The sequence below is a fragment of the Scophthalmus maximus genome, chromosome 20 (genome assembly GCF_022379125.1).
Source record: "Scophthalmus maximus strain ysfricsl-2021 chromosome 20, ASM2237912v1, whole genome shotgun sequence".
Lineage (NCBI taxonomy): Eukaryota > Metazoa > Chordata > Actinopteri > Pleuronectiformes > Scophthalmidae > Scophthalmus > Scophthalmus maximus.
The window spans coordinates 11,580,630-11,604,451 of record NC_061534.1 but is presented as its reverse complement, the minus strand read 5'-3'; the positions used below and the strand labels follow the sequence as shown (position 1 = coordinate 11,604,451).

The 23,822-nt window shown below is 42.0% G+C and overlaps 1 protein-coding gene across 7 annotated transcripts in view; it reads right to left on the bottom strand.

Moving 5' to 3' along the window:
* ctif (CBP80/20-dependent translation initiation factor) overlaps nt 1-23,586 on the bottom strand; it is a 48,557-nt gene extending 24,971 nt beyond the window's left edge. For 3 of the 7 annotated variants that reach the window (XM_035608236.2, XM_047329467.1, XM_047329466.1), the window contains exons 1-7: nt 23,360-23,585; nt 12,205-12,432; nt 11,833-11,904; nt 10,253-10,375; nt 9,794-9,867; nt 7,977-8,081; nt 7,737-7,815 (exon numbers count right to left, since the gene is read on the bottom strand). In XM_035608236.2, coding sequence (XP_035464129.2) covers nt 7,737-7,815; nt 7,977-8,081; nt 9,794-9,867; nt 10,253-10,375; nt 11,833-11,904; nt 12,205-12,381 — 630 coding nt within the window. In that variant the 5' untranslated portion in view covers nt 12,382-12,432; nt 23,360-23,585. Of the gene's footprint in view, nt 1-7,736; nt 7,816-7,976; nt 8,082-9,793; nt 9,868-10,252; nt 10,376-11,052; nt 11,127-11,832; nt 11,905-12,204; nt 12,433-23,359 lie in introns of those variants that run through there. The other 4 variants (XM_047329468.1, XM_047329469.1, XM_047329470.1 and 1 more) reach the window with 3 other exon arrangements.
* Nucleotides 23,587-23,822: the final 236 nt, after the last annotated feature.

Genomic DNA, 23,822 nt, shown 5'->3' with positions numbered 1-23,822 from the left:
AAGGGTCACAGACCTGGGTCAGATACCATTGTTGATCCATTCATAACAATGACGCTGCTTTAGTGTGAAAGTGGGTATAAGTAACAAGGAAGGAAAGTCAGGAAATGAGAAAAGCGAACGGGGATGGAAATGTGAAGAATAGAAACGGAGAATAATGATTACAGAACTTTCTCTGCAATTGCATAGAAAGTGAAGTGCGCGTCTTCCTGTCCCTTCTAGTGTGCAACAATTCTGCCATGATGCTCATTCAGCCGGCCCATTGTTTCTCTCGGTTTATTTATGTTGCTAGGGCCTTTGGCCAAAAGCAATAAATATTAAAACTGCCCCAGGGGTGGCATTACAGGACAGGTTGTTGAGAGCAGAGGTGAGAGAGCAAGTGCGACGACAAGAGACTGTAAATACAAGATAGTGAGCACGTAAAAGACCTAGAGGGAGGCAGAAACGCATACATCTGGACACTTTGCCCACAAACCAAGTCTGGATGAATAATGCTTCTTCTAGTGTCTGTGTCGAGATTAAGTTGAACTATTCTGCTTTATGTGTTGGAGTTTTGTAACTAAAATGCATTTCATGTATTATTACATAAAGACACAAAAATCTATAACTGTGACTGTTATATATCAAGAGAGGAAAATTTTGGCACGAGGAGAAGCAGGAACAACCAACTGTGAACCACAGACTGTATAAAAATGGACGGCGGGTCTGGAATGTGAAGCGAACGCGGAAGTAACTGAAGCCTGTATTCTCTGGAATGACCAGCAGAGGCCGACTCCACTGGTCCGTTTCTATAGAAGTCTAAGAAAATGACTACTTCTCACTTGATTTATAACGACTGTAAACATTTTCCGTGAGGAGTGAATGGTCTCAATCACTAGTCTCAAGTTTTCTCCAATACAGCATGATGCTCATTTTGTAAAATGAAGTATCTCCCTGCTGCTGACGAAAAATAATTCTTTAAAAAATCAGGTGTGTGCAGCTGACAGGAGCTGCAAAGTGATCATTTGTGGGATAATTCTCTTTTGCTGACTCTTAACGGATCCTTAATGAGGGCACCCCAGTGGCAGACTATCAAAGATTAACACTATATACCAAGAGAAAATACTGTACTCTTTAGCAAATATTAGCATTTTGCATCGTTGACATTTTGGTGTGCTATTGGGAATTTACTTGAAAACTGTAATGTCTGATTCTGTGCCCAATAGAAATCAAAACATTTCTTCTGTGATTGCTCTGATTTTTAAAACACATATCTGAAATGTGTTTAAAATAACTTAGAAATTATATTTAAAAAGCTTCTTTTAAAGGTGAATTCCCTGAGAATTAAATGACAGAAAATAATAAATCATATTGGAACCGTCACATTCATGTACTGCAGTAACGATCCCGGACATGCTGTGTCTAGCTCGCTCGTGTTATAAATCAGGTTAACATTTAGGACTTCTCAAATTGTTTTTTATGTCAAATCCATAGAGTAAAGGATTTGCTCCGTGTTTCATGATTCCTTCTTAAGGCCTTTCGTGTAACTGACTCTGCAGCCAAAGCCTGCAAAGAGCAACGAAAGAAGAGATTTAGAGCTGACACAGTCAGGTATAGCGTGTGATGGGTGATAATAGGCAAAGAGATGAGGTCTTGACATCCGTGTCTCCTTTAATAAGTGATCTGAGGCTTGGGCCACAGTCGAGCACCGACAGACAGGTACATCAAAGAATTTAGGGCAGGGGTGAGGCTACAGGAGACAGAGCCATTGTTGGATCATCATGTCGGAGAGAAAAAAAAATGGGGGGGGGGGGACTATAGTCCCCTATAGAAATGTAATCATGCAACAACCATGGCTGCAGCAGCAGGTTTCGTGGGCTTACAGCTCTGTTCTAGCCATCACTCTTGATGATGGAGAAATGTGCTCTCTGTGTTACATCACATTGACAGTCACTGCTTCTCTGGAGGATCAGGCCTGATGCTTTGTGGTCTGGTTTGCATTATAATTTTTGCAAAGACCCACTATTCTTGTGGGGACGGGGGGTGATTTTACTTCTATTTTACAAACATAAATTGACTCTATGGGTACAGTAGCAGTCACAGGCGACTGACCGACCACAAACAGAGGCTAGGGACTTCCTGGCTTAAACTTGTCATTATGATGTTAAAACTGATTAAACAGTGTAATGGCGATAAATTGGTCCCGTATAAGCCTTGCTTTTACCTGTGTATTTTGAGGAAAATTACAACTATTTATGACACAAATGACCAATTGCGTAACCAAAACATGGAGGAGAATTGCGTCCTCCTGGTATTTATCCCCATTGATGGAATGGTAGACGGTGGAAGAGCCGAATGGACAAAAACAACTCAACCTCCCAAGAGAAAAAGAATCCTTATCACGGAAGAACAAAAGCAGGCGAAGAAGGAGAGTGATATAAGAAGAGATAAAACAAGAGGGAACCTCGGACAGGCATTCACTCTGTGGAGAGAGAGCCCTGGGATTTGAGAAGCTTCAAAAACAATATACAGCGTGTCTTCTCTCAACAAGATCAGTGAGTAACACAAGCAGCCAACTTAACAAAACTACTGGATGTTTAACTCATGGTTATATGTTCTAATTGGGATTTTTACAGTTGTTTTCTGCTTAGGACAGTATCCAGGCTGGTAGTAAGTGGTGTTCACAACTTCCTCGGGAGCTCCGAAGAAAAGTACCTGCGTCTGTACTGGCATCTTGCGACTGCCGCGTCTTTACAACAGCGACCAAACAATAATACCACCTGGAACCGCACGTAAGTTGTCTGTTGCCTCTTTAATTATGTCATGATTGTTTCTTGGGATTTACCACACCCGTAATATACCAGAGAAAAAGGAAAAAGGGGACAGTAATTAAGTTAGTCAATTTGATTAACCTCGTCTTTCTGTACATATTTACGTATTCTGGCTGTCATTCATGTGGCACAATTGACAGATAGCTCTGTGGGATAAGTGACACATTTCCCATGGTGTCCTGATTTCATGCATGTGTCCAGTGTTTCTCCCATGCTTGAGCCCAGAGTATAACAGTGTTCAGTGGTGATTAAGTCAGTACGTGTGGGGTTGATGGAGTGCAGGAGCCAAGCAGCAGTAGGACCAGGGACAATAGCAGGAAGAGACCACAGGGAGGGGGCTGCCGGTCACCATGACCCCCTGGATATTGTTCTACTGCCCACCAACATTTGAAGGGTGGAGGGGAGGAGGGAGTAGGATGCAGCGTAACGATGGTGGTCAGATGAGGGTAGGAGAAGGGAAACGAAAAATGGGAAGACGCAGAGGGAGACGAGGTAAAACGATGTTAGAAAAGACATGAAGCAGACAGACGAGTGAGTGTGAGGAGAGCAGAAACACACAGGAGTGGTAAAATGTGTGTGAATCAATACTGTGAGTGGAACGAAGGTCTCAGACAAACAGACAGCTGATAGACAGGCCACCAAAACAGCCCACTCCGCCCCCAGTGTCCCCTCTCGACTGGAGCCCTGCTCTGCGGCACGTACACTTCCAGACAGAGGGCCGACCAGTCTGTAATATCTCAGCTCCAGGCTCCTGCTTTGTTCTCCTGCTGGACGGCTTTGTCCAGCTCACAGACCGGATGTCTCCTCAGTGACTAGCCACTTTCTCCCTCTCTGTCCCGGCTCTCACCCTAACCCTGCTGCTCGGATGCCCTCCATTTACAAATCAGCCGCTTGTAATATCGTCCGAAGTCCCAGTGAATTTTTATGTTGTGGCCATAAATTTTTACTCTCCGTAAATATAACATTTGATAGGGAAAAAGTAATATCTTGCAGTTGGTCTTTAAAATAGTTTAAAAATAATAAATAATTAGTGCAATTAGATTATTTTTCATTGATTAATCTGTTTATTATTTTGATGTTATGTAATGTAATGAACATGGCCATCCCAGGTTCCGAAAGAGACGTCTTGAAAATGCCTTTCAAAGTTTTGTCCGACTAGAACTTGGAAACTGTGATATTAATTTTTTAGTGCCAAAAATACACTCTTTTTGGCATTCAATTTTTTTTTTTATAGCTCTATCGGCGTCTTGATTAATCATTGCAGCTTTACACAGGAAAATCTGTTTTTATATTGTGTATGTATATCATTAAATATTGGTGGCACTTTCTAACATAATGAAAGGTAATACTCTCAATTAATGCTGGTGGGTTCATCTGACTACAGCTGATGATCAATGATGCTGTTTGAAGCAAAAGTAAATTTTTCTAATAGGGTGAAGTTAAATTACTGTTTTTAAGTGTGTCTGATTTGAATTAAAATCAACTCAAGGCCATCACAGATCTGGAATTACCTACCTGAGTAGCTTGGGTTTGTTAAATCATGACCTTTAAAGTGCCTCTTAAAATATTTGTTTCTTTCCTTAGTGTGTTTTATCCTTGATGTGTCATTATCTCTTAGAAACTGTCCATTGACTCCATTGTCCAATTGGTTTTACAAAACGCAAACAAATAAATCTTATTATTATTATTATTATTACTGAGTCCAGCTATTGGTGTTCATGTTTCATATTATTCAGGATGTCTGTGATACCTTGCATGAATCCGCATCAATATTTGCTCTCTGACCCCTGAATTCTTCTGTGGTTACGACCTGACACTGGACGTGCGGCTGTGGTTATTGTGCAGGTTGACATTCCAGAGAGGCCGGTAGAGGTGCAGGAGAATGTGAGGGCGAAAGGAGGAAGCCCATTCTCACACAGTTGCTCACACGTACACACATGTACACACGCACGCACACGCACGCGCCGCGTGCGTATTCGCACACACAAGATTTTCCACATCCCAGGGCTATTTGTGAATCTATTCTGGCTCCTGGAAAGGGGAAGTGAGGGTTGGTAGGAAGTGTGGAATGCAGTCGGGAACATTGGATGATGTACCCCTGCTGTACAGTAGCTGGAGGTGGTGACTGGTGAACAGAAAAGGTGTTGCTTAGTTACAAGGATTATGGTAGTAGAAATGCTGGATGGTGATTTCTATGATAAACAAATATTATACTCTACATCTGTAAAGCATAAATCTATAAGGGCAATATGCAATTCATAAAGTATCAATCTGATTGATAATATAACAACTCAGTGATTGTGGTTTGACTGCTTTATTTTACAGTGTGGTCTCTTTAAAGCCGTTTCTCAGACATAAACTCCAGAATATGTCTAGAAAATTGGGTCCGGACATGTTCTGCGGTTTGATGTTCACATTATGAAAAACAAGCAGGAGATTGCTCAAGCTGGTCACGTTCACTAGAGCAGGAACATTAACGGAACAGTCAGCCGAGGGGTGGCGCCTCGGTTGAGCACCCTATTGCTCGCCATTAATCTTCCAGAGATTTTCTTGCCGTATTCTCACATGGGCTCTCTGATATTTTACGGAAAATTTAAAAGCAGACTGGCAAGAAAATACCAGAAAATGTTCAGTGGAACATTTAAGGATTCTTGTCTCACAGATGGCCCCCTTTAGGAAAATGTCTGGACTTCAGTGCATGTCTAAAAGCAGCTTAAGAACACTGATCAAGTGGAAAATGGAAACTAAAGTGCCGTCCCAGTTGTCTTGGGGAACATTGTTGGCATCAGTGGCCCGGCATCACCGCTGAACGACTCGTACAGGCAGTGTGTGAGAGAGTGACTGTGAGGGTGGCAAAAGTCAGAAACAGCTCAGGAATGTGAGGCAGAGAAACAGAGAAAATGTGGCAGTCAGCTCCGTGTATCTGACCTCCCTGTGTCCCAGTGCTAACACACATCCGATCCCAGGCAACACCAGACAGACCCAATCCTTCTTTTGGCCCCAACTGAATGAACGGAAAAGGCAATGTTGGCCCTGGAACTGCACAATGCGGAAGCCATCTTGGTGGCACAACTAGGCCCATCTTGGCTGAAACTCCACGAGAGAAGAACTGAGGATCAGCACAGAAGCCAAGAGGGGAAGGAAAGAGGAAGACACTGTGGCTCAAACACTGTGAAAGATGGAAGACATCTTGGCACCGAGAGGCGGGAAGGAAGAGAGACGGGTGACATCGGTGACCCGCAGTGACCTCTGCCACCTTGGAAAACACAATACTCATTGCCATGTACCCTTTAATGGTATACACAGCTGCAAAATTAATTTCTTTGTTGACGGCAGATACATCACATTCAGGGATGCAATATAATGCAATTAGAGAGGTGGTATAATATGCCGGTAACGCAGGAAGGACATACATCCACACTACAGAAATAATCTGAACCTGCAGTCCTATAGTCAGTTAGAAAAATCAAGAGGGTTTTTCTTTTGACAAAATCAAACCCTCTCTTGAAGGTAAGCAAGAACGCATTGTCTGAGGAAGCAAAAAGATGGATTTTTATACTGAAAAGACCATAACAGAAAAACACCCACTTGATTTGTCCAACTCAGGCTGCAGTAGTTTAATATTAGCTTCAGCTGAACTTAAGAAAACAAAAAAAGGGACAACTAATAATTCCTACAGTTTTTATTGACGTGGAAAAAGTGTGAACCTATTGTTCGAGTTAAAAGCTGTTGAAGCTTGAAACTGACAGAAGAACAACCATGACTGAAAAATGACTTCAGTATATTCACTCACTTGGCAGTTCATTTTGCTAGAAGTAATGAAGTCTAGTACAAATAAGGGATGTAATAAATCATCCCATGACAGTTACTGTTCAATTTGTGCCAGAACTATTTTAGGGAGGTGACAAAATGGTCATTTTGGAGGCTGCAGTTTGTGGTGCAGTTGTATTGTATTGAGTTAAACAGAAATGTGTTTCTATGAGTTTGTCTACTTTCTCTATATCAATGAGGGGAAGGCTTACTAACACAAACAGTTCTCTGTGTAATGCCGTACAGCTCAGCAGCACCACAAACTACATCCTTCACAATTATCATACGGTTTAATTAACATCAATTTCAATAAAAACTCACAAAAAAGTCCCCTTTACTTTTTTCTCATCAATTATTGAACTGAACTTTGCACATTACTGGTGTGCTGAATCCCAACAAACAATCGTGCCATAGTAATTCATTTCCCATTGTGTCAATTTATGTTTATATAAAAAATCAGCTTGTGTCAATGAAAAAACAGCAGCCAATCTGTCCTCATGAGATTATAGGGTGTCAAATTATGTTATGCAAACACAAAGCACTACAACCTTCATGGAGGAGGGCTCAAGTTGGAGATTATATTGATCTTAGGCTCCTAATAAAGAAACAATTGAATGTAAATTGGGTTTCATCTTTAAATGTTAATGACAGATACAACCACCAGGGGTCAGTATAACATTATCTATTTTTCACATCAGTTACAGCTCACTTCAGGCCCTGACCAGTAGGGGTCACCAAAGGTTGTATTAATATCTATGCTGTACAAACTGATCTTAAATGTAGTCAACATTTTTAATATTTTTATTCTTATTCTACATGATTTTTCCTTCTTCTAAGACAGGTAGTAAACGTAGATCCCTGCTTTTACTTTACTGCAAGGATCATACATGTTCTGGTGATCTAGTTATGAACCTGACACAGCACCACTGCTCGGTGCAGTGCGCCTTACAGTTGTGTTCTCTACCTCTGCCACAAGAGGTCGCTCTCTAACAACTAATAGAGGAAGGCTTTCTTTCTGCAGGTGACAAATCAATCCAGTTGCTATAAGAGCAGTTTTGCATGTTTAGAGAGTGAAAATAATCTTGCTAAGAGCATTTAGTTTTAGAAAAAGAGACTTACAGAACGCAGATGGGGTAGGAACCTCTCTATCTCGTTCATGTCTATGCCGTCATCCTCCTCAAACTTGTTTTTGTTCATCCTGAAGTGAGAGAGATAGAATCAATGAAATGTAACCCTCGGGGGATGACAGCGAAAAACTTAATGTGTTCAAATAGTGACAGAGAACATGTGACAATTTAAAGCAGGGCAGCCTCAGCAGGGCTGAAATTCTGCAGATAAAATAAAAGATCCAGATCTTACCCCTCTCTGTCAATTTGTGGCAGGTGCTTTGGCGTTCCTCTGAGGTGTTTCCTGTGGAAATGGCTGAAGTCTAGTTTTTCTGGCTGCACGTCCCAACCTGCACCTCTTTAATACGGAGACAAAAAGACATAGCAGAGTTTAGTGACAGCCAGCAGGGAAAGAGCGTAAAATCATACAAGACACCTCGCAACATTTTAAACACAGATCTATTTCTCTTTGTGCAGAAAACCTGGGCTTTAGCTGAACACTGCGGAGGAAAACAGGAAGTTATAACTGAAAAATACACGTTGATAAGCCTTGCAGTTATCTTGTATTACACAAGAGTCCAGGTAACTGGATGTCTGAGCAGAGCCATATATCTATCATGGCATATTATTCTATCATATACATCATATTTCTCAGCACCGTAAACACTGTGCACTATGTACACATGTACTGTTTTTATTATAGTTGATGGTTTTTATAGTTTTTATACTGCACCTTTTCATCTGCTTAAGGGCTGCTAACTGTTATATTTTTCATCTTTGTATTTAGCCACTTTCTTCATTCATGTAGTTTTGAAATTAGCTATTACTGTATGGCTGCTATGATGAACGTGATCCTACAATAGACTTTTGTCACCGCTAGATGACACTGTGGAGACACTCATAAAAATGTATGAAAAATAAAGTCTGACCAATATTGTTTTTTGATTTTGTTTTGAGACACTAAGCTACAGCACAAATTTCCATTGCAAGGTCATTTCTTTACATAGCTTTAACTAGAAAGTCAGAAGTGCCTCCTGATTAAATGTCAATACCGATTTTCCCTCAGTTTTGTTTTAATCTGTCCTCTACGTCTCTGTCTGTATGAGGGCAGAGTTTCTTACATCACCCTACTGGGCTGACTCCTTCGCTGTGCTCAGATGTGCCAACGTGGCCGGAACTTAGGTATCTGATCTGTTACCATGGCAACCAGTCCTCCCTCCAGAGAAGCTGATTCATGAGCCACTTATTTCCTCTCTTTCCCTTTTTGCTCTCCTCCAAGTTTCAGGTCCAGCTCTTGTATGAGAAATTCATATTTTTTAAACTTTGTTGAAACTAAAACAAGATTTTGTAAAGATTTTCAATCAAGTCTCACTCATTTCAAAGCAGTCAGGCCTTCACTTGTTCGGTGTAATACTAGAAACCAGCGGTGTTAGCAAGTGTATCATCTTGATTAATGTCAGGAGAATGAAGCAGGAGATTGTGAGAATTTCTGGAACATTCTGTGGCGCCTGGTTAGAGCATGCAGGAGGCAGGACGTGATGACACTTCCGAAAGCAGAGATTCTGTTTACATTCACCAGCACGCCCACTCGCTCGCTGTGAAAACTTCATACATTTTCCGTCTGAAGTCTCACATGGGCTCACTCAGAAACATTTTACTAGGGGGCTGGCGGTAGTGCATGTCAGACAGCAGCTTTATTGTTACTTTGGGATGACGAATCAGAGCTGACGTATCCAACTTGCTGAAGGTACATTTTTTACAGTGTGATGCATTTCATGTAGATATGTGTTCCTTCCTTTTCAAAATGATCTGGTCTTGAGGACAAAATTTGGGAAACACTGTATTGCGCTAATCAAAGCCAAATCTAACAATTGGTTCACTGACCTCAAATTAAGAAATGGAACTGTTGACAGGAAAAGCTAAATTCAAGTTGAGTAAAGGACTATAACTGAGGAGTATTAGAGCAAGGGACTCATTGTGGGTCTCAATCGATTCTATGACCAACAGCAGCTATGGTTAAATTCCGGACTCAGTAGGAAAGGAAGCTTTGTGAAATGGCGAGACACCTACCCGTGTGAGTCCATCGTGTTGGCAGCCCATATGTCTGTGCCCAGGATGTCGAAGGAGACATCTCTGTTCCCATTCTAGACAGAACAGGAGGAAAAAAGAAAAAGATGAATGCTTTCAGTATGACATCACAACGCTTCTTACCTAACCCTCACATATCTAGCTTACTTACAGTGACCTGGTACAACAACAGGAACTACTCTTCTTAAAAAGCAGAATCTAGAATAGAGTCTCTACAATTTTTAAATGTAATTTCTACAAAGGCCCAGTGTGTAACAAAGGTTTTCTCTCAAAGACATGAGAGACATTTAACAATGATGACGAGTTGATTTGTGGTGACATGTTTAGGTGCACATGATCAAAGATGGGTCACAACCACAACTGAAGACACACTGGGGGAATGTTTTAGCAGTAAGAGACACATGAGACAGCTGACAAACACAGACACAGTTGTATCTTTACCATGGCTGGGGCTTTGAACTGATTGTTTCTGCCTCTGCTGCCGGAGCGTGAGCCAGAACCTGGTCTGGACCCTGAACTGGGCCTGGAGCCTGTACTGCCATTACTGCTGTGTTCCCACTCGTCCTGCACAGTCGACAAAGAACAACCAAGATTCAGTTAGAGTGAAAGTTTACTCAGACGCGCATACACATACCCCTCCTCCAACAAAATAGGTCTCTGACAATGTTCAGCTGATATCAATCATAATATATATATCTTCGACCCAAATTCAGGTATGTAAACCAACTCTCTGATGGAGTTGGCTAGCTTTTTGTTATTGGAAGCCAGTGCACCATTTCTCCTGTTCCTGCACTTTTTCTGTGTTACAACAGCCTGTATTGCATTGCTTAACATAAGGCTCTAAATTCAACACACTTACAAGTACAATTCAGCAGTTTGTTAAGAATCTGTTGTCGTTGTGTCGAGATAATGGCTCCTTTTTTTGTTACTATGTTTGTTTTCATCATTGCTGACTTGTTTCTGGTTGTAGATGTTTCTGAGTTTTACTTTGCACTGCAAGAGAAGACATATCACAAGGGCTATATTTTGTTTTCTTAGCCAAGTCAGATATTTCGGAAGCTGAATGTCAATAAAATGTATTTAAAAAGGTCAGTAGCAAGATCTCTGAGACTAGTTCTGCTGCATTTAGAATGTATTGCCGGGTTTTTGGTGCATTGATATAAATACTGACAATTCAGTTCTAGTCTCGCCTTCATCCTCCCTCGTATCTTGAAGCATTCTGCACTCTATGAACTTCTCACCCATGCTGTTTCTCCATCACTAATCACATCCTGGTGAGTCATTCTAATGAATCTCTGAGGAGCAATAATGGTCTCATTCACTACAGTCAGAGAAGAGCAGAACAACACACGCACATACATAATTAATTTAAGATTATTTAGGTACTGTTTCTACCCTCGATGTTAACAAAAGCAAACTATGTCTCCAGCAACCGTAAGGAAGTAACAGACGAAGTGAGGAGAGGAGACATGATTGAGCAGGAATGAAGGAGGATGCAACAGTGAAACACAAAGCAAGGGATTTAAAATTTGAAGAAAAAAAAGAGGAAGAGACAGAAACTGATTAAAATGAAAGAAATGAAAGGAACCAGTTGATGGACAGAACAAATTCTGAGACAGCAGAAAACTTATTGAGATTTAACTCATTGTTTAAGCCTTTTTTTAAATTAATTCCAACATAACTGGAACTGATCTTTTTTCTATCTACACATCGATTTGTTCACTTATTATTAATGTGATGCAACTTCAATTTAAAAAAATCAATAACCCTATCATTAAGTTATTGTCCTAACATTGATATAGAATAAAACATCCACACCTGTTGACGGTGTTTAATTTGAGACTGTAAAGACAGTCACTCATTGGTCCATCTTTACATCCAGTGCAGGCCCTTGTGATGGATGGAAAGCTACAATTTACACAACTTTGCTGCTACAGCCCTGAGTTAAACCAGTTATTCAATTCATTAATTAAAGATAGAACCCACACTTTTTTAAATAATCAAATCCCAGGCACACTTACTGGCTTGGTTGAGCCTCTCCCCTGCGAATACGTCCAGCTACCGTCTTTCTTGTCGTTGCAGTCGTCTGTCCACTGGAAGGAGGAAAAAAATGGATTGATTATGTGTAAATAAAAACCACAAAACAAACAAAAGTTGTCATAAATTCGGTGGACAAACAGTAGTATGTGCAGAACACAGGACAGTTGAATACAGAGGCAGTGTGTCTAGGTTTACACATACATAACAACAGTGTTTTGATGCGTTTCCCTCCAGCATAACCATAATCCACAAACCAGTGAAACCATTGCAGCCTCTAAAAATATAATCACTGCCCCAATCAGATATTATATATAATAACAGCATGTCATCCATTTATGTGATATGGCTCTAACCTGTGGCACTTTGCCACCATTGTCCAAGTCCAAGTCCCCATCTGCCTTGTCTCCCAACAGCCCCTGCACTTGGTACTCCAGCACGTAGCTGTCGATGAAGCGCTCCAGTTCCTCGATCTCCTGTGAGCGTGTGCTTCCGGCCTCAGACGATGCAGACGCCACTGACGAGTTTTCCATGGCAAACGGCGCCTCAATAGGTGGGAGGGGAGGAGGGGGAGGGAAAGTGACCTGTGTGGAGAGGAGAAGAAAGATGGAGAGAGAGGGAGGGAGGTAAGCTAAGAAAAACTCGACGTGACGAATGAGGAACTTTCATATTAGAGCGTTCATTTCCTCTGACCACAAGGCTTAAAATAACATCAAGGCAACAACGATGTGATTTTCAGACGGGTTTATGTGAGCAGACCAATAAGATTGTTTACATTTCATTAGTTGTGTGGGTGTGTGTATATATACACATACATACATACATACATACATACATACATATATAATTGACTAGTGGACTAATGAAATGTAAACAATCTTATCGGTCCTCCACTGGAGGATATAAATCCCAGGCACATAAATCCCAGTGTGCCTGGTATTTTTATATATATATATAAACACTATATATATATATACACACACACACACACACACACACACACACACACACACACACACACACACACACACACACACACACACACACACACACACACACACACACACACACACACACACACACACACACACACACACACACACACACACACACACACACACACACACACACACACACACACACACATATATACACATATACACATATATATATACACACATATATATGATTATGATTCTTTCAATAATTTTAAAGCAAAAATCATAAATGTTTCTAGTTCCATCTTCTCATTTGTGATGTTTTTTTGCTTTTGTTTCACATATTTTATCATGAAGAGAGTATCCTTGCACTGCTGCTTGAATGATAAGTGAATATATCTCCTTGAGCTTCAGTATACCACAACCAGACCTTTCCATTCCTTTCTTAATCGTGAAAATATTCAGCAAGATGAAAATAATCGAGTGTCATGGTGTCATGGTGTGGATCTACAGCAGGATCAGGCTGTGACTCATGTCTGCTACTCCCTCTGGTGTCTCCACGTCCCTCTCTCTCTCTTTGTTTTTTCACCTCTTCTCTGCCATCACCCTCTCCTGTGCCATCGGTGTTGATCACCTGACCCATGGCCGACAGAGGTAGCAGCTTCCTGCCTGCCCAGTCTACCGCTACTAAGCTCCTTTACATCATGGCTTGATCACCAGCCATGCAAAGAGGATTTATGGCCCTGGAGCACGCAGAATGGTATCTGTGAGCCCTGGGGACTCGCTGGGGAGCACTGTGCATTTTTAGCCAACAAGTCAGCGACAGCCAACTCGGCTACACAAGATCTAACGCCTCTGTTTTTGGTTTTGGCTACAGGACTAATGCAAGTGATATACAAGTAAGACTCTCCTAAAGGGACTGTAAGCGTTTGTAACCCAATACAGTATTGGGTAATATTCAGCGAATATTTACTCACGGTCTGCTAGCTGTCGGTTCTGTGTGCGTGCTGAAAAAAACAATCACAGCCCTGACTCTGCAAATGGAAAACAAAATGTTACTACTGTGTGCAGTGTGTAAACTTCCCTAATGCTAAGAGACATGCTAGTGACAGACGCTAGGACTCAGGTGGGGTTTTTTTTACATCGAGTCTAATTTTTACTAACTGCACTGTGTGGTATCTTATCAAATGATTAACAGCACAACAACACAGTGAAGAAAGGAATCAGAATACATATTTCAACAGAAGACGTAATACTGACAACCATGTTTACAACTTTTTTACTGTACTTGTAATGTCATGAGGGCAAATGCTCCATTAGCAGATCAGACCTCAGGTTCAGCAACAGGACAGCACAGCATCCCTGCTGGGCAAGACTGGAACCTGAACCCGTCTCTTGCTCTCTACTCATGACTATCCTGCTGCTTTCCTTCGTCTACATTCGGGATTAATGCTTAATCCCTTCGTACTATGCAGCACGGTCAATATCTCCTAATCTGACCTAGTCTCAACAGTATAATCCATACAATGATGCCACAGCTTTGATTAGCCTGGAGATTTGCCGGCTAGTTTTTTTTTTTTTACCCATGGGAAATAAACAGCACATGGAGAGTAATACATGGCCCACATGACCATGTAAAGCACACACACGTATGGTAAATGAACTGGACTGTATTTTCTAGTCTTATCAATCAAGTCACATTCACATATCCGTGCAGCTCTTCTATACTCACATCATTCATACACTGCTGTAGTGGGATTTCTATGGCACTGGTGTCCGGAAACCTGCTGACCAGATGACCTTTAGATGACCTTAAACTGTCTCTCACTTCTTCAAAGCATCCTGTTCCAACGCTTATGAACCGCATCTGCTGATAGACCTATATAGCTATGATCAGTTCAGACTGCTTTACTTCCCTGATTGATCAACAGCTATACTTTAATCAAACCACAGATGTATCCTGCCCTCGTAAAAAGGATGGTTTCCTTGACTATAAATATCGAGTGTATGCAGCAACTCTTTGTCAGTCATTTAAGACTCTGTCTCTGATGTACTGACCCCATTGCAAAGGCTTACTCACAATAAAATACTACAATACTCTTTTTAGATTCCTACCACACTTTACAACCGCAATTTAAGTGTCTTGCACAAGGACACTTTGTCATCGACCTTCTGGTTAGTGGGGCATCTCTTGTGCCACCCCGCCCATAAGTGTTCCATTGCACCAAGTTCATCTTTGTATGCAATTTTAAAAATATCTTAATTTTTATTTCATTGATTACTTTTCCAACTGATGTTATTTATTGCATTTGAATGTCCGGGGTAATTTGGGAGCATGCAGAAAAATTCAACCTGATTACTGGCCCCGCTTTTTCCCTGTCCCAGCTCAACCTGTAGTGCTGCCCCCAAAACAAGACTATTCATCATGTCACAAGTCTGTAAACTCAGTTCAAAAAAAGACAGATGTCCCCAAGTAGTACAAGTCATGCAACTCTGCAGTTCCTCAGCCAACACAGACTCTGCACTCTCTAACAGCCTCCTGCCACAACAGTGTACACTTGGCAGACAAACACATCAACATGTGGAAACTCTATGAAGTCAAGAAACTATTTCCAGCTGAACATGGCATGCATATTTGAGTCAAACATCTAAATGTGCCAGATTTAGCCATGCAGATTAGTTTTGGTTTGGGGTGTCTTGCAGTTTGATGGTAAAATCCATACAAATAACATAAAGACAAATAAAAACACAGAAGAGCATACAAAATGAATTAATCAATGACTCAATCTATCGTGCAGTGTCTCACTTTGACCATACAATGTAATGTACCTCAAAACAACAGCCCTGCACTAAATCTTCTTTTAACAAGGCTTCATTTTATTTTTCAATATTTACAGTAATTTTGTCAGTAAAGTGTTTATTCAGCTGTAAGGTGACGTGTTGTGGCCTCTCAGTAAATATTGAGGTATTTGCATTGTTTTTCAACACAGATTGAATGAATACTAGTCTGGATGTTTGTAACATGAGGTTAATTGAAGCATATTCATAGTGGATATCCTACTGTTGTCCTTGACATGTAGTATAGAATTACTGCCTGAGGGGAAACAGGCAGTAATTCTAGCCAACAGCTATTGACCCATCATCCATTAAAACAGCTCATCTAGTTCAGTTTTTGTCTTGGTGTCTAACCAGTTTCTACGTATTAGCCCCTGTGTGACACTTTTTAAGTATTCCAAATGCTTATTGTGCTGGATTGACAAACCACCCTTCCTGTGTGGGACTGTGAGTGCATAACAGTCACTGAAAATTACATCAATGTCTGTATCCAACTTAAATACTGGCTATATGCATTATCATAGAACTGGCCTGCTGTATGTGAAATGGAACACAAAGTCCTCTCTATCCCGCTGTGTTTCACAATGCTCCAAACCTGCAGCACTAGTCTAAAATTCGAAGTTCTGATATGTGCTGTCTGAGGGTTTAACTTTCCGGCTTAGTAACAACAACGTCAAAGTTCTTCAGGTGGAGGAGAACATTTTTTTCCATTCTAACATCAGATCAGTGTGATGGTCCAGGGTGGTGCAAATTTGCTCATGTGAGACTCATGAGCATTTGATTACCATCATCACTGGGAAGTTGGGAGGAGACTCGTGGAAGGAATTCATCCAACTCAAGAAACAGAAAGAGCTACTGTCTTAAGTACACAAGAGACAAACTAACACACACATGGACAGGGAGCCGGGGGCCTGATCTTTAGCTTAACAGAGAAACTGACTCGGCAAGGCCGGGGGCACAAAGAGCCTCGCGAGGCTTCTCAAATTTACCAAGCGTTTCATCTTGGCAGTGAATAATACACCTTCAGATGATGCAATATATGGGCTCTCACCCAACAAGATACTGACGCAAAGGATGAGGGGAATGTATTCACAACAACATTCTTGTATTTGAGTAATGATCTCAGGTGAAAATGAGCACCTAAGATTATTTTAATTTACAATTATTCTATTAATTTGTTTCTTGATAAGGCGAAGTGCAAAAAATGTATACATCAAAGTGTGTTTAAGTTGTATGAAGCTCTGATGTGACACAGTCGTGACAGTCTGTTGGGTCTGAAAACTACAAGTTTGTAAATGAACAAACTCTTTGTAGCTCACTGCCCATCTCTGCCTGAGCTTGCAGTAGCTGCTACTACTCAGTCAGCTGAAAAAAACGCCCATCACAGTTTCCAAAACCCAAAGAGGACACTTGAACATTTTGTCCAACCATCAGTTTCAATCAATTAATCAGAAGATAAAGTAAACCAGCAAATATTCACAACTGAAGCCAGTGGGTTTCCGTCAATACACAGTTTGATTAATTGACTTATGGCTGCAGCTTCAGAGCGAGTGAGAGCCAAACCTTTAAACTAATTGTGGAGTGAAGAACGAAACAGAAAGAGAGTTTGTCAGACAGACAGATGTTCATGTCTGAAGAAGCAATTTGCTACAGTGTTCATCGCACTGTGAACATGTCCATGTGTAGTGCCTCTTGGTTGTTGGCAGCCTGTAAGCACATGGGTCATGAAAATGTGAGACCTCTCTCTTTCCATCTGTTTGTCTGTCCCGCCCTCCCTACCCATTCTCAAAGAGCATCTTTCAGTCCCCCCACCCACATACCCTGACCACCCCCCTCGCTCCTTCCTGTCTCAACCCTTCTGCACTCCCTTCCTCATCTGCTTACGACAAAGAGCTGCCTGCCACACGGTGCCGGCCACACTGGCTTCGATTGATGTGCTGTAGCAAGGACTGTGCCCGAGGCCCAGCACCAGCCAGACACACTCCAAACCGACAAGACAGAAACAGCATGGCACTGGACAGCAAATAGTTTCACTGTTCATGGACACAAATCTACACCATGTACATGAACTACATTTTTGTTTTAAAAATTCATCACTTCTGCTATGTTTACGCACTACTCTGGAGTTTTCGAGCGCCTTAAACAGAGAAGCTTGGAAACGATGCCTGCTCCATTTTACTTTGAAAATCAGGAGCTGCGTCATAGCATGGATGGGAAAACAATGATGCGGTCTTCAGGGTTGGTTCTTATCAGTCGCGACTTGACGAACGGCGGTGAAGGCAAAACGCTGTAAACACTCGTCTTACTTTTCACCATTGTTGTTTGTCATTCTTACTATTTTCTATAACTAAGCAACCGGCTGCAGAGTAGACAATCTGCTTCCTGTTCACACCGGCACCAACATGCTCAGAGTAAGTGGATGGTCACATGATATGCATTATCAGGTGTTTTAATATGGGGGATTATTACTGATATTGAGCGAAAGTGCTTGTGTGGACGGAGATTGTTTTCCATTTTGAATGGTTGTTTTAAAACTAAGTTGTAGGAATGCAGCCTGAATGAGAAGTGTTGGATATTTGTTTGTTAAGAGAAAGTTATGGCAAAGTCCAGTACTTTTCTTGGACTTGGACTCTAACTAATAACTCCTTTTCCTCAGTGAAGTATTAGCCTCCTTCTTTCTCCTGCTGTTTCACTGTGGGTTTTGATTTGCTAAAAACAGCTCAACTACCACTGTAGTAAACGCTGTCTCCTAACAAATCCTTCTGTCTGTATCATGGCATGGTACAGCAGCACAACACACTGTCTGATATAGGATAAACAAAGTAAAACAAGCCCTGAGCCATCAGTGATTTGCTGTCGTAGACATAGTTTACGCAACAACCAAAGAACCATGACCCTTCAAACCCAAACAGAGTTAAACATGAGACCAAATCTGCTCAGTGGGAGTCCCAAGTCAAAGTTCTCAACCCATGCAGCGAGAGCTGCTAATACGTCTAATCTGGTCTACTACAGACTGGCTGTCTGAAGAAAATTTCACTTGGGTTTAAACATAATTTGGAGTAATCTACATTTGAGAGCAGCGTAGTAGTATAATATAAAGTTTTAAACTCGAAGTGTATCAATTCACACCACATGCTCACCTTAAGATTGAATAAGGTCCACAAGTAATCAAAAAACTTAAGTCAGTAAAACATTTTTGTTTGTATGATTATCTGCCAATCAATCAGTCCGTCAATTCTCTCAGTACTCTGTGGAAAGTTCATGTAGCCGGTACCAATCACTTTCAAAATAATATTCCTAGTCCCGTGTAATGCAGAATGCAGTAAATAACCGATTGGTGCACTTGAGTATGAAGATACTCAGGTTGCAAAGCTGAAAGATGTCACTGAAATAGAGATCTATAAAAAAACAAACATATACAGTAAGTTGAAACTGGTAGAACGTTGATAATCAACTACACTAAAATTAAGGAATCTGTGTTTGTGGAGCTTAACTAACTAACAAGGGAGTCTGTTGTATTCCCTGCGTTTCATTCATTGTGACAAAGTGTTGTAAGTAAATGTGTTTACTCAATCAGTGTGAGAGCTGAATGACCTGAATCTAGAGGAACCGACCAGCAGAAGATAGCCTCCACATGCCACACAGAGGGGGTCCAAGGGTGTGTGTGTGTGTGTGTGTGTGTGTGTGTGTGTGTGTGTACACCTAAAACAATAGCCCAATTGTCCCCCTATGGCCATGCAGTGACCTAATGGCAGAGGATTGGCCATGTGCAGCACTGTGGAACTGCTGGGACTGTAACCCAACAATGTCACTCTGCCCAGATACACACATGCACGCGCACACACGCATACACACAATGCACAACATGTTTGGAGAGTAGGTAGAATTTCTGAGGCCTCAACGCTGAATGGCAACAAAAGTGAAAAGAGAGACAACAAAGGTTAGTCTGCAACAGAGCCGTGGCCATTATTGGACGAACACATGGGACGACGACAAAACAAGTAGCTCCGAGAACAAAGTGTCAACCACAGAAAGACCACAGTTGCTCATTTTCAAGAAATACGTGGTTTATCATTTGCATTTCTGAACTGAGCCAAAGCTATTGCGGGTTTTTCTCCCTCTCTCGCCGTTACCTCTCTTTGCACTGAATCATCCATACAGTACTGGCAACGCAATGAGCAGCAGTTCCCACTGAAATGAGGCGACGCAGCCCGACTCAGGGTGTTCCAGTTTTCTGCAGGCGACTACTACTCTCTCCATAGCATGTAGCTGCGAACGCTCCTCTTCCACATTCTTCAAAACGCTGCATGTCTACCAAAGGGTGAATGCCAAAACACTAAACACCACCCCTTATCTTGGCGTTTGCTTTAACAGGAAGCAGAGAGGTAAAAGTAACATACTGCTACTCATGTAAACCCTGGTACCTTCACTATTTGATGCTGGAACTCCGGGATCACCCTTTTATTTCCTGTCACTGTTTGATCTCAGAGGGCAGAATTCACAGCCTCAGTCATTCATCACATCAATGCAGCGCTCATATGTGCTGGGAGTGGAGGTCACATGGATGATGACGCTGCACTGACTCTGGTCTAAAAGAAGCCATACTTCAGGCCAAGTAACTTCTCGAGTGACTGTGACAAGAACATTTCAGTGCTCAATAGTTACCTTTCAAGCACAAGTTGGCCTGTTGGTGTAGTAATAATAATAATAATAATACACGTTTCAGGCTAGATGACCAGGGTGCACCTATTGATCAGTCCGATCACAGACTAAGATTGACGATTAGATCAGTTCTGTGGGAGAGGACGCTGAACAAAATGCTTCTGTAATTTAATGTGCCACTTTTGTCATTAGGTGAATAAACAGTCTAGTCATCAGGCACACAGATGTGTAATTACAGTGTTTGGGTATAACCCATGTGCCAGATGTGAGAGCAATCTAGTCACAATATATTTCAAAGTCAGTGTACCTAAAGCTGCGTTCAAACATGCACTGAAGTCCAGACATTGTCCTGAACTTCTCCAGAGGAGCTGGTACTTTCATGCCAGCCCCCTTGTGAAATTTCCAGAAAAATGTCAGAGTGAGCCCATGTGAACATGCAGCAAGCCTCTGGAAAGATTGACAGCAAGTGAGTGGTCGTGTTGATGACTGTAAACAGAAACACTGCTTTCCGCAGCTGAACTATCGCCATGTCCGGCCTCCTGCTTCACTACCCAGACGACCACAGAATGTTCCAGAAATGTTCCTGTTAGTGTGAATGCGTCTGACCCAGGCAAACTCTGGAAGATGTCTGGACCCAATTCTGCTGACATTTTTCAGCGTTCATGTCCAAACACAGCTTAAGATAGTTTAATTTGAATGAGACATAAATCACCTTAATCATGTCTATGCCTTGCATTTCTTGATAGAAACAATACCGCATGACACTTTCACAATGTGCAACATACCACAGTTAACTGTCGGGTTTCTTCAACAGGAGCAAAAACGAATAACAATTTGACATGATAATAATAAGTATCGATAAATATTAATAATTTCATTGTGTTATGGTTTTTGGCCATATCACCCAGCCTGACATTTACTGGATGAAACGTTGGTAGGACCAGTTACTGACAGATGCAGTGTGTAGTAGAGCATGCCAGACCTTTTCTTTATTCTGTGTTTATTACTCTCTCTTAGTTGATGGTACAGTCCCAGAGTGAAAACATGTTCTGGGTCTCTAGATTAGTTAGTTGATGGCTATTGACCTCTCTCACCAGATGGGAAAAAAAATGTCAGTATTTATTATATACTCCTGAATAACTCCTTAAAGCATACTTTACAAATATGTCGGTAATGATCAATCAATTAATTTGATTTTACATTGGCCCAGACATACCTTTTAGTTATTGGCATTGATTTCATGAATATTTAAAATTAACCCACAAATGTTTGACCTTTTCATGTTCGCAACACATCACAACAAGTAACTTTATCAGGCTGTGCACTTAGTCAAGTTAAATGTCTCTTTACATTGAGCACTGGGTACAGGATCTGTCACTGGCTCAACCTGATTTACCACTTAGCATGTGCCAACAACTTGGTCTGGGATCATGCACATGTTCCCTTCAGCGGGATCATCGTTCGTTAGCCTGTTCTCGGCAGAAAGTGCCTCTTTGTTTCAAGAGAAATCAAAAAAATAAAGTGCACATAATCCCATCTCGATCAGTCGGGAGGAGGGTCTCTGTTATGTGACTTGTGGTAGCATGCAAAACATTCCTCTACCTCTGTTAAAGTCACCCTGATCCAATCACTCAGCGTTGAAAGGCAGGAATCTCAGGAATGTTATGAGACAACTGAACTTAATTAACATAAAAAACAACAGTCACAATTCCTTTAAAATAGCTGACCATATATATATATATATATATATATTTAAATTACAAGGACCCAATCCTTGCAGCACACATTTCACATGGTTTAGTTTTGTCCCATCCTGTGCCAATTCAGGAAACATTATGCAAACCTAACTGAAAAGGAATAATTGAAGGAGTGGATGCTGATTTAGGGAGACGGAAACCGTGGATGTCTTAAGCAGAAGTACTTATTATAAGAGCTCAATATATATCAAGGAGATTTCTGGTTCGTTTACACAGATCAACAAGATGGTCAGTGTATGGCACCCCGAGACAATCTGCCTGTTCCCGGTCTCTGTACTGTATTTAGTTTCGGGTAATGTCGCCATCTCCCCGCAACTATGACACCTCGAGAGAGACTTCAGCTGCTCGATGATCGTTGTGGCTTGCCACAGACAGGTCGACCTTGCTCGGTGCCTGAGAAGACTCGTCTTAACAGTTTCTCAGGGGAGGATAGACACAATTCCACGACACTAACTACCGACACAACTGCCATATTTGAGAGGGCAGATCCCACTCCTAGATAGGAGAAGGAGGTTTATCATGACCTCATGTTACACGACTCTGTCCCGACTGGCAGCAGCTGTGATCCCGTCTTTGTTGTGAGGGTGAACAGCTGATGCGTGCTGCTAATGTGCAGCATGCATCCGCTCCCCCTCTCCGCGGCAGACCGACACGTTGAACCTATTCCTGCCATTTTCCTGTCCTGCAGGTGAACCTCGAGGGTTGGTGAAACCGAACCGATAGCAAAGGTGGTAATACTTCGTGGCCATAACGACACCATGACCTTAGCTGCAGTCTATAGAGAGAGAGAGAGAGAGAGAGAGAGAGAGAGAGAGAGGCGGGCATGCAGTTCTACACATGTAGCACTCCTATAACCACGCCCATGCTTTCTGGTGATGCTAACGCCGTTAGCCAAGTGGTGTATCATCACTGGATGTTTTATGGTTATTCAAAATGACCGCACCACAATGTCCCCTGTCAACGCAACAAGGCCACATCTGGAGACGCCTCCACGCCCCGGTGTGTGTGTGTGTGTGTGTGTGTGCGCGCGCGCGCGCCTGCCCTGCGTATCACCGGTAACAATGGTGACGCAAGCTTTGCGGCTAACCAGCCGGCTAAGCTCTTAGCTAGCTCATAAGTCCCGACTGTAAACAACGGCCGGCCACGTTAGCACGAATACAAAACCGCCCTCCGCCAGCTGCGCCAACACCAACCGGTTCTGCCCGGTTCAAGTCGAAGTCACGACCCGGTCGAACACCGCGTATTTCACCCAACTGCGCTCCGGTTACCACGGGTACGTAGCGCTCCTTCGCCCGGCTTACAGCGGGATAAGTCCTTACCCGACGTGAGTTTGTGACTCCTGGTGAACCCGGGATCACCTCCTGAGATCAAATCCGCCGTGTCATGGGTGTGTTTCTTCACAAAAAACAACAGCGGTGGAGGGGGAAGAGGGCTGGGTGTCTGTCGGTGACTCCGACGTCCCGGACTACGAGGAAAGAGGGAATGCAGGAATGTGACGTTCAGTCGGGCTCGCTGGCAGCGGTGACACGTGCGCGCCGGAGCGGAGCATTGTGGGAAACGTAGTGCTGCGTTGACCCCGCGCGCCGGAAGAGCTGGACGCATTTTATTAGTTTTGTGTGGACAAACTGACTCAACAGTGCATGATCGTCTTTTCACCAAACTTGGTGGACCTATAGTATTTATATATCTTTTTTTTAATTATATTTTTCTGTTATATTTTGTATATACCTATTGCTTTTAAAAAAATCTTTCTATATTCTTCTGTCCACTTTGCTGCTTTAA